The sequence below is a fragment of the Phaseolus vulgaris genome, chromosome 1 (assembly GCF_000499845.2).
Source record: "Phaseolus vulgaris cultivar G19833 chromosome 1, P. vulgaris v2.0, whole genome shotgun sequence".
Lineage (NCBI taxonomy): Eukaryota > Viridiplantae > Streptophyta > Magnoliopsida > Fabales > Fabaceae > Phaseolus > Phaseolus vulgaris.
Genome location: NC_023759.2, coordinates 38,354,507 through 38,365,257, shown reverse-complemented (window position 1 = coordinate 38,365,257; position 10,751 = coordinate 38,354,507). Strand labels below are relative to the sequence as shown.

At 35.2% G+C, this 10,751-nt stretch overlaps 1 protein-coding gene and 1 pseudogene across 1 annotated transcript; one reads left to right on the top strand and one right to left on the bottom strand.

Annotated features, from left to right (window-relative positions):
- Positions 1-893: 893 nt before the first annotated feature.
- LOC137814127 (UBP1-associated protein 2C-like) lies at positions 894-4,719 on the top strand. The gene is made up of 6 exons (XM_068616699.1): positions 894-1,081; positions 1,838-1,958; positions 2,171-2,314; positions 2,849-3,045; positions 3,593-3,668; positions 4,156-4,719. Exons 1-6 carry the CDS (start codon positions 957-959, stop codon positions 4,492-4,494), a joined length of 1,002 nt encoding a protein of 333 aa, XP_068472800.1. The 5' UTR covers positions 894-956; the 3' UTR covers positions 4,495-4,719.
- Positions 4,720-10,305: 5,586 nt separating this feature from the next.
- Positions 10,306-10,416, bottom strand: LOC137816780 (U6 spliceosomal RNA; annotated as a pseudogene).
- Positions 10,417-10,751: the final 335 nt, after the last annotated feature.

Genomic DNA, 10,751 nt, shown 5'->3' with positions numbered 1-10,751 from the left:
CCCGCTTTACTGACTTGAGCGTCGGAGTGCCTTCGCAGGTACTCCCACCATCTGGTGTTCACCCGAGACCGAGTGCCGAAGGAGAAGTAGGAGGACGAGAGGAATCCCAACTCATCACCCAGTAACCTGACCGACCGAAGGAAGGAGAAGAAGACTTCAATAGTTCTCTAGGTCCCATCTCCCTAGTAGGAACAACTCCCAAACTAAAATTTGATCACATGAAAATGATTTATCTTAATCTCCTCCTAGTTGTTCCAACTTGACCCAAAAAACGATACAAATCTACTTCAAAAAACGATAGTATATTTTATTTTAAAAAATTACTCTAGAAATATAACAAAAAAAAAATTGAAATAAAAAATTAAAAGAAGAATTCAAAATCTGTTATCCAATCTATCTAATTCAATCTAACTAAATAAAGTGTAAGTTGATCATTCCTTCTATTATAAATTCAAAAATTTGTAATGTTAAGAAAAAATTCTAGTTACTTAATACATTTTTAAAAACTATATAATAGGTCAAATATAAATTTACTTTGATATTGTGAACTAACTTTCAAAATTTTAAGAATTTTTATAATGTAAAATTAAATTCAAATAAAAAAAAAGTTTCGTGAAGTTGAAGAGAATAAACAATTTGTTATACTCACAAATGATTAGGAATGGAAGTCATAGGAAAGAGAAACAACATAAATAGCAAAACAATTCAAAAAAAATATATGAACAAAGTATTTTTTTTCAGGTAAAAAAGGACAAACTAATTTGATTGTACATAGAAAGTATATTTACAAATTTATTTATGATGAGGCTGGGCCGGACATGGGCCTTGGAGTTTCTTGCAAGAGAAGCCCACGCTGCATTGATAAGAGAAGCCCAATTAAAGACCTAAAGCATTGGGTTCGGAGGTGTTGAGTGGAAGAAGAAGAAGAAGAAGAAGAAGAAGAAGAAGAAGAAGACATGGAAGATTTGAAGAAGAGAAAACTAGACGAAGCAGGAAACGGTGATTTTACTTCCAAGGAAGAACTTCGCTTCCTCATTGAACCTCTAGCTAAACCCCAGCTCGTTGATCTTCTAGCTAAACTGTGCGTTTCATATTCTTCATTTCACTTCTTTCCCTCTTCTACTTCTTCTTTCTGTTTTTCCTCATCCTCTCCGTGCAATCAGTTTCCCCATGCTTCTTTGCTCTCTTTTTTTTCGCTTTTATCCGTTTTTTTTGCTGTTCTTTCCTTGAATTGTGTAAGGGTATTTTGATTTTGAATTGGCTCGTGTGGAACTTTTGTCTTGTAGTAGTGTCCATTGGGGACTGTAATATATAGTTTTTTTAACGTAGTTGGATTTGTGAGTATGTGATAAAGCTTGGACTTGCAGGATTTGACCTTAAAATTGTTGAAGCACGGGTCTTTATGAAATAGTCTTTATGCGTTTAGGACACAAGGCAGTGACCTTACTAGTTACTGGTGTGCCGAGGCTTCTCATCTCAGATCATCATTGTTGTTCATTGACAAATTTAGCATTATTATAATTATGACGAGATGAAACAAACAATCGGTGTTTGTACCTAAAACGTTAAAATAAAATCAATAATTGCTGGGTGAAAATAATTTTGTATACTTTGAGGCAGATATTAATTTTCTGCCTCAGTTGGTCAGAACAGAATCCTTTTTGGGCATTGCTTTATGTGTGTGCATACAATGTGCAGTTGTCAGCTTTGAATTGTTCGTACCTTCTGCTTGCTTGGTGTGCTTTGCATAAAAAGGGGCCAAAAGAAATTGCTCCCACTTGTACGCTGTGTGATTGACCGTGTGCATGTGTGTTTGTTTTCATGTTGAGGCATAAAGAGGGTCCCAATATCCTTCAATAGCAGAAGAAATAAAAAGTATTGCAAGTGCAGATCCTGCCCATCGAAAGCTTTTTGTTCGTGGCTTGGCATGGAATACCACTTCAGAAACTTTGCGTGCTGTGAGTGCATTGGTGATTGTGTTTAGTGTGTCATGCATGTGTTTGCTTCCTTGTCACATGGAATGAGCCCAACAAAATTTATTTTCTAGAGCGCCAATTTTATGCCCCTTTATTTGCCACCCAGTACCATGTCTCTGATCTCAAGCCTTCAGACAAAAATAAAATTCTTCTTTCTCAGTATGTTGTCTCTTATACATTGCTTGTTTTTCCAGGCATTTGAAGAGCATGGAGAAATTGAGGAAGGAGCCGTGATCCATGATAAAGTAACAGGGAAGTCCCGTGGCTATGGATTTATCACTTTCAAAAATATGGAATCAACTCAGCAAGCATTGAAAGCTTCTAGCAAGTTAATTGATGTATAAGCTTTACCCCATTTTGTTGCTTCGGATTCTGATCTCTTATATGCATGAATCTGCAGTTTTGCTTTTGAAACATTATGGTAACTGAGTTTGTCTCTTTTTAATTTCTTAACTTCCCAATCCCAATACACCCAAACTATGAGATGTATCAGGAAGATTATTTTGTATGTGGTTCTTTTTTGAGGGGGCTTATTTTCTGATAACAGACAACCTTTGATTAGGGTTTGAACACTTTGTTGCATGCTTATTTTGTCTCATGTTGCAGAATCCAATTGACATGTATCTACCTTATACTGTTGAGAAACACTCAGGATTAGTGATATTTTTTACCTTTGGGCCTAAGGTCGATAATACACAGGAAGGTTATTTGTAATTAGTATTTTATTTATACCTGTAGATTTTAGTAGTTTAGTTTTGTGTAGGTGCTGTCCGTCCCCAACCCCCAAAAAATGAAAAACTATTAATCTGTGAAACTGTATGCAGTCGTCATTCCGACATTCCCTGGTTGATTGTAGGAATTTGTGTTTTCAGGGAAGATTGGCTGTCTGTAATCTAGCCTGTGAGGGTCTAAGTGGAACAAGTAGTGCCCCTGATCTTTCCCTGAGGAAGCTTTACATTGGAAGCTTATCACCAGAAGTCACAAGTGAAATGCTGCTTCACTATTTTGCGAGGCATGGTGAAATAGAAGAAGGTTCAGTTGCATATGACAGGGATACCGATGAATCACGGTAAAAGTAGCAACAGTATTACTCGGATACAAAATTTTATAGTCTTTTTAATTTCCCTGAGAGAAGCTCCAATGCCTGAGAAAGATAGTTGTTAATTTGTTACAGCAGTCCACTTAAGTATGTATTCAGTGGTGGAGAGCATCCAGTATCACTTTTGAAAAAATCTATTTGTTCTCACTGTAGCAGCCCAGAAAAGGGTTGCTGCTAGGTGCGACTTTTCATTATTTTTCTTTTAAAGAAACTGGTTTATATAGAGCAACGGTCATATATAGAGCTCTGTCTATATATTTGCACAGTTACATAGAGCAAAAACTATAGTTTAATAGTTCGTTCTCTCAATATATCAATATCATGTATCTGTTTTTGTACCGATTTGTTCTATCGAAGTCTCAATTTGAAGTTCCAAAATTTTGTTCTGTAAATTATGAACTTCAAAAAGTCATGTTTATCAACCGATTTTATTATCTCTCTATCAGTAATGCTCTAAGTAGCTTCCTTTCCTGGTTTTTACTGTAACGTGTTATTATTGTTTTATTTCCAACTGCAGTGGCTTTGGCTTTGTCACGTACAAGACAGCTGAAGCTGCCAAGAAGGCCATAGATGATCTTGAAAAGGTTCTTGGGGTAAGCAAACGCATCATATTTTATATCAAGTCTGTTAGGGTGGGACCTGGTTATTTCTGGGCTTAAAACTGTCTTGGAATGTGACAAGAAGAAATGGAAGATCATTGAAAAAGCCATCTTAGATAACTTTGCGGTTTTATCTGCATATTAGACTTTAGGGTTAAATAAATTCTTTATACACCTCCAAAATTTACAAATATATGTAAAAATATAAAGCTCCTCATGTAGTTGTTTTGGAGGAGGTTCCTTTCTAATTGGTAATTATCTAAATAGACATTAAACTAGTAAGATCGATTATAATCTCATGTGTTTTTGATTGAAGTTGTTATTTCCTCAAATGGAAATTGCAATTCATATGTTTTTCATTTTAAATCAACTGCTTTGGACCTTGTAAACTGAAAACTTGTTACAGCGCCTGCTATAGCTTTAGGATTGAAGCTGCATAAATTTTGGAAGTTATGACTTATTGTACTTGTTTTCATTTCAGGGAAGGAATATAATTGTAAAATATGCTGATTCTAACAAAGGTAAAACTGGGCAGCCGCCATTTCCCTCTGGAGTGGTTCCAATGGCTTCCTTACCTATGAGCACAGGCTATATGCAGCCTGGTAAAAGCTCTGGCCCCCCAATAAATTACAATTACCCCCAAACCGTAGCACCATATTCTGCATCTTCTTATCCAAACCCTCACACAGTACCTTCTCCTTATCCAACACAAGGGCAGATTCCTTACCCTCCAGTTTCTGCAAAGAAAGACCAACATGGGTTTCCGCCTACCCAACCTGTAGGAATGAACAACTACCCTTATTACTATCCCAAGCAATGAATGAATGTATTTAACTGAATATGATTATTTTGGCACTCCTTTCTTTGCTTTTCTTTTCAAATCATTTTAGCAATTAGTTACCACCCATCTCTTAAGTCATCCCATCACCTGTTAATGAACCTCTGCCTCCTCACTTTGCAGCTTTTCATTTAGTTGAATTTTGGCATTCTTATTTATTACCTGTAATATTGACTAGAAATTTTTTATATGTATTTTTTCTGAATATCTTGAACGGGAGCAACATTTTTTTTTCTGCATATAAGTTAGCACTTCAAACTTTCAAAATTGCTAACTTTTGAGTGGTTATTTAGCCTCAGCTTACATTTCTAAAATTCCCAGCCTTACCCTTATTGACATTTGTTCACGAACCACACCACTACTGGAGGATGTACAATGTCCATCCAGGATACATCTCGTAGCTGTTGTATAGTTTTCTTTTGGAACTTTAATGGAATATTCGGTTCAGGTTAAAAGAAATTAAGTGGAAGGAAGAAAAGTAAAGAGAAAATAGAAATGGAAATGATGTATAAATTGCCCAGTAAAAAGATACAATGACAAATATTCTGAATACAAAGAAATGAAAAAAATAAAGATCATTTTGTAATTGTAGTTGTTTCATAATTACTAAAGGAGTGATTATTAAAGTGGGATCTCACTTGAAGTTCTTCTGTCTAATATTTTAAGCAAACCAAAAGGAGAATAATAGTAAAACATACATATTTCTCACTTGTCATTTGTAAATTATTATTAGAAGAACACATGAGCATGTAAAAAAAATCAAAGAATAACAAAACTTACATATCTTTTACTTCTATTTTTTTTTTCATTTGTAAATTATGATTAGAAAAGTTACACTTGAGCATATAAAAAGAAAAATAAAAATAAAAAGTAATTTATGAATGATTGAATTGATATAAAAACTTTAAAAATATATATAAAATTATCTTGTTATAAATTAGTTTAATTTAATATTAAATTATAATTTTATTAGCATTACTATTGTTTATCCTTTTATTATTATTGTTATTTTATTATATAGCATAATTAACTATATTAGGTTATACAGCGTAACATAGATAATCAATTGTTATATAAGGTAACATTTTGTCGTGGACGTTAGTAGAAAAATAAAAGTAAGGGTAAAAACATAAAACATTAAATTTAATTGGTTTTTTTCTCACAATTCCAATGTGTGGAAATCCTCCTCTCTTGCAGATTTGTCTTAACATTTCTTCATTTCTTCACATACTTGCAAATACAAACACTCATGCTTCACACTTTTCTCTGTAGAACACTACAAAGGTGGAAACAATTAAAGGCTTAGTTATTATCTTCTCTGATAGATTTTTTTTGTAATATGACATATCCATCTTGGCAGGCACCATCATATTACATGTGTGTCAATATTTGCATTGAATAAAGGAAGCAAAATTATCATTTTTTTTCTTATCTTTATGAAGGAAACCAAACTTGTAAGAGACGTATTACAATTTGGTGTTTTCATTGAGAGAAATTATCCATTGAACTCAAGGGACACCATGACTTCATAAAAAATGTTGATAAAAAGGACATCATACTTCAACTACTAGAAAACCAAAAAACCTTCGAAGAGATTAATACTTGTATGAATAATTTGGAGACACAAATAGTGGCTCGTAATGGTCGTAGGGGAGATTGGGTAGTTGTGACCAATAACTTCATCCTTCAACCATTTTGTTACACCGTAAGTTAGATATGCCCCGTTTTAATGGACTTACTCATTGGTCTAGATTTTCAAATTCAAGTAGTTTCTTTACTATCACTTAACCACAAAAGATAAAAAAGATTTTCAAAATCAAGTAGTTTTTTTACTACCAATAAACCACAAAGATCAAAAAGATTAAAATGGCTTCTTTCTCCATGGAAGGCAAAGCCCTCACTTAGTTCGAATGGTTGCATGAAAACAAACTTGTACCGGGATGACCGACCGGTCTATTGACCCGGTCAACCCATGCGTCAAGACCATACTTTAAGGTACGAGGTCGACCACGTGTCATATGTGGCCGACCGACATAAGGTGCTCAAGTCAAAGGTTGACCCAATTAGCAAAGGTTAACCTATGGTTAGGAAACGACCTAATCCAACCCTAATCGCTAAACAACCCCCTAATCCGGCCCAACAACAAGGGCCCATCAAGGTAATATAAATATCACGCATTCCAAGGAAGAAGGTACGTCATTATCTATAGTATTCTAACCACCCGAGTACGATACCCCACTGACTTGAGCGTTGGAGTGCCATCTGCAGGTACCCCACCAGTCGGAGGAGCCGTTCGGCGAGGAAGACAAGGAGGAACGTGAGACACGACCAACCGAGTGACATCTGAAGATAATAGTTCTTCCAGTCCCCAACCTAGTTCGAGAACAAAACTTAATTCCAACTTGGCAAATCTTCCTCCAAGCATTAGATGTTTGTTTTGCACCATCCAATTACAAGGATAAAAAAGGATGTTGTTCAAACTTTCTTAATCGTCACTTGTTCAATAATATCAAAATCAATTTGAATCATAAGGAAATCGAATTGCAGGTCTACCTCCTCCTTTCTTTCTCAGTTGTTATGTCTCAACTCTCAAACCCAAAACTTGTAAGAGGACAAACGTTCTAATTGATTTTTTCTATCTTGGATTATAAGTTTGGGGAAATTACAAGAGGAAAAGTTTACAAAAGCTTAAATAAGAAATCACTTTTTTTACTCCACTGCAAGATTCACCGTGGTCACAATCCACTTTCTTACACCACCTGACAAGCAATCACGAGCCCAAACCAAACCAACTCTTATTTTCCAGAACACAAATTGAACCTTAATTCTCTTTCCATTAAAATATTATCCCTTGCAGAACTTCAAAATTAAGAAGTACCATCTGGGTCACAAGTGCAAGCATGATTTTTTGTTGTTGATGGTACAATCACATGACCCTAAAATTAATAAGATTAATTTAACCAACCACCTACAAAATGATGACTTAACCCATAATGACTTATCACTTATCATATGCACTTGCAATACCTCGTTCAAATCAATTTACATGCACTAAGTGTCTAATTTCAGTAATATTTTATATTAAAACATAGACACTTATGAGGATTTATTGCTAATTTACATATAAAATAATTCTTAATTTATGAATATATACATTTTTTATGAGCTTTATTTGAATAAGAGCATTTTATTCCCAAATTTGGTGTTAATTGCAGATTTCTAGGGAGAATTGACGATTTGGAGTAAAGAAGAATAATTTGAGCTAAAAAGAGAAAACTGGAAGATTCCAAAATGGAAAAAGATACAAAGAAAGATTGAGTCTTTTTATGTTTTATCATTTAGCTCATTAGCACGACACATGAAGCAACCTAACCCTAGAAAACTAGGATAATAGAGGGCTAGAGGCTCAACCTTAGGGTGCCAGATTGAGAGGAAAACACCATAAAGTGAATTGTAACCCAATTGGGAGAATGGAAGGTGCTAGAAGTATGTGTGGCTAATTCTACCCTTTGGGATTGGGAGTAATCTGCTCAAACTCTTATGTATTGAGGTGATATCTTATATATTAATATCCAGTTCTTGATTGATTATTGGTATTGTTGTTTTACTTTTAACTTTCCGTGACAAATTGAGAATCCTAAATCTGACCGGGAGGTATTTTTAGGGTTTGGACATAAACAACAATACTTAACATATTTGAGTGCTAGGAATAGACTTGAAATGTTAATTGCTATTAAACATCCGAGCTTCATCCTAAGTTGTTCTTATAATTATGCGAGGGAACGATAGTTAAGGGACATTCTTAAGGATTTTATCGTTATAAATGATTTTTATATGGACATCAATTTCAATCAAAGAACTTAATATTGACATGCTAATTAAAATACATGAGAGTGAGAGAGATGAAACCTAATCCCTACTTCTCCAACTGAAGCAACTAATTCTTTGTTTGTTTTCTTATTGATCATTGACAACACACTCAATTCAACACTCTTTTTATTGTTCTGTTGTTATATTTAGCGAATATTGTACTTGATAATTCACTGTTCCTCGTGGGATCGATATCCATCCTTAGGGACAATATTACTTCTGACAAACGCGGTGCACTTGCCGTAAAAATCATCAGCACTTTTGGACCATTTAATTCCTTAGACTCTCAAAGTTTTGGGCTAACTCAATTCATTCGGTACTACAATTTAGGTGAATGTCACATGATGAAATGTACATTTTTACATTATTTAATACATCTACTATCACATATTGACTTGAGTGTTAGAGAATCCTTTGCAATGATCTTCCATTCTGAACGAGACCCGAGAAGTGACCTATACACAAGTGTTTCATATAAGTAAGTTAAAGAATAAGACACACTTTGAGTCCATATAAAAACAATTGGCGTCCACTATGGGGCTGAGAAGGTACAACGCTAAAGAACTCAATCGTATTTACAAGAAACCTGACTAATGATCAAAGGACATAGACTCGAGTAATTGAGACTGAACACATGACTTTTCTTTTGGATTTTCAGAGGGAGGTAGTCGAAATGAAACAGAGGAATACCAAAGAAATTTGTGTCCTCAGACAAGAGAACTAGAAGATGAAAAGGAGGTTGGAAGGGACTCACCTGTCCTGGCCCTAAGAAGAGGAATACCAAGACCCTGAGCACCCTCTGTCATGATACCCATACGTTGGAAGCATAATTGCATCTTCATATGTCGACAAACACCTCAATGACATTGGGGAGTACCTGTCGACACCCTTTTGTTGATAAAATAATGAGTGTTTAACTCCCTCCTAACTAAAAGGGATTGAGTATTGACTGATATGATGGGATGATCGACCTCGATGAGCATGTTGACGTATATGTGACCCAAATGGGCCTTTACACCTTGAACAACACAATGCTCTACCATGTTTTTTCAACATCCTCGAAATGAGTGACATTGAGTTAGTTTACTCGCCTCCCACCATTCACCATTGATAACTTCAAGACCTTGGTGGCAAAGTTTGGGATGTAATTTGTAACAAGCTAACCACATCACATGACATCAATCACCCCCACTAATATCTGGCAAGAGAAGGGTGAGTCGTTGAGATTGTTTATGGATAACAATGTTATCTAAAAGTGGTTATTGTGGTGACATGGCGGAAATCAGTGGGGGAGTTACAGATTACTGCCACAACATGGCAATGGCGATGTATGTTTGTCATGGCGGCCCTTGGTGGACACTTTTTGCATCATGGGATGCTAGTGGTGAAAGGAGATGGAGGAAAAGGATGCGAGAAGGAGGTTGTTGGGAAAAATGGGTAATTTTCCCACTAAAACAGAACCCTAACAAAGCTACCCGACAAATAATATTGAATAAACAGAGCAGAATAATAAAAGAGATAAAGAGGAAAAAAACACACCAGAAAATTGTTAACGGAGTTCGGCCAATTTAGCCTAATCTCCGAGCACAGCAAAAACAGCTCACTTTTATTATTATGGGAGAAGATATTACAAATTGGGATATATAACAGTGAAGGAGGAGAGTTTAATTTATAACCCTCAAACCTCCTTCCCAAACAATGAATCCACCGATGTGGGACTTGGGATTAAGCCAAAATCAATAGTGGCAATGCAAGAAGCGACGAGGGTGTGCAGTGGCGGCATGAGGTCCGATGAGGGTGTGCGACGACGACAACATTAGAAATCCTAAGTGTCATGTTTGATTTGTTATGTAGCGCCCCATGACTTAGAGTGGTGTGTGTGGAACCTTGATAATTTTAAAAAAGTTGCAACAAAACCCTAAAATGAATTGGTCATACCATACCTTTTCTCGATTTGTGCATGTCATCCTTGCATAGGGATCATGCTAATCTTCTCTATATCGTTCCAATTTTACCGGATGTCCTTGAGCGGACTGGTCATACCATACCTTATAAGTGTCATTATTTAGTGAAATTTCATGCAAAAAGTTAGACATTTATTGATTTTAATTGTTGATTAAGCTATGATTCAACCCTAATTTGAAAAAAAATAGAATTTAATAATATATTTTTGGAGTTATGAGATTAATAGAACTATTTATTTCCAATTTTGTGTTATTTTCAAAAATTTAAGGAGAGATGAAGCAAATGGATATATTTTTTTGCTCAAAGCTTGAATTTTTATTCATGAACATGAATTTTGGATCTAGTATTTTGTGCTTAAAGCTCAAATTTTTATTCATGAACGTGATTCTTGGATATAACTGAAA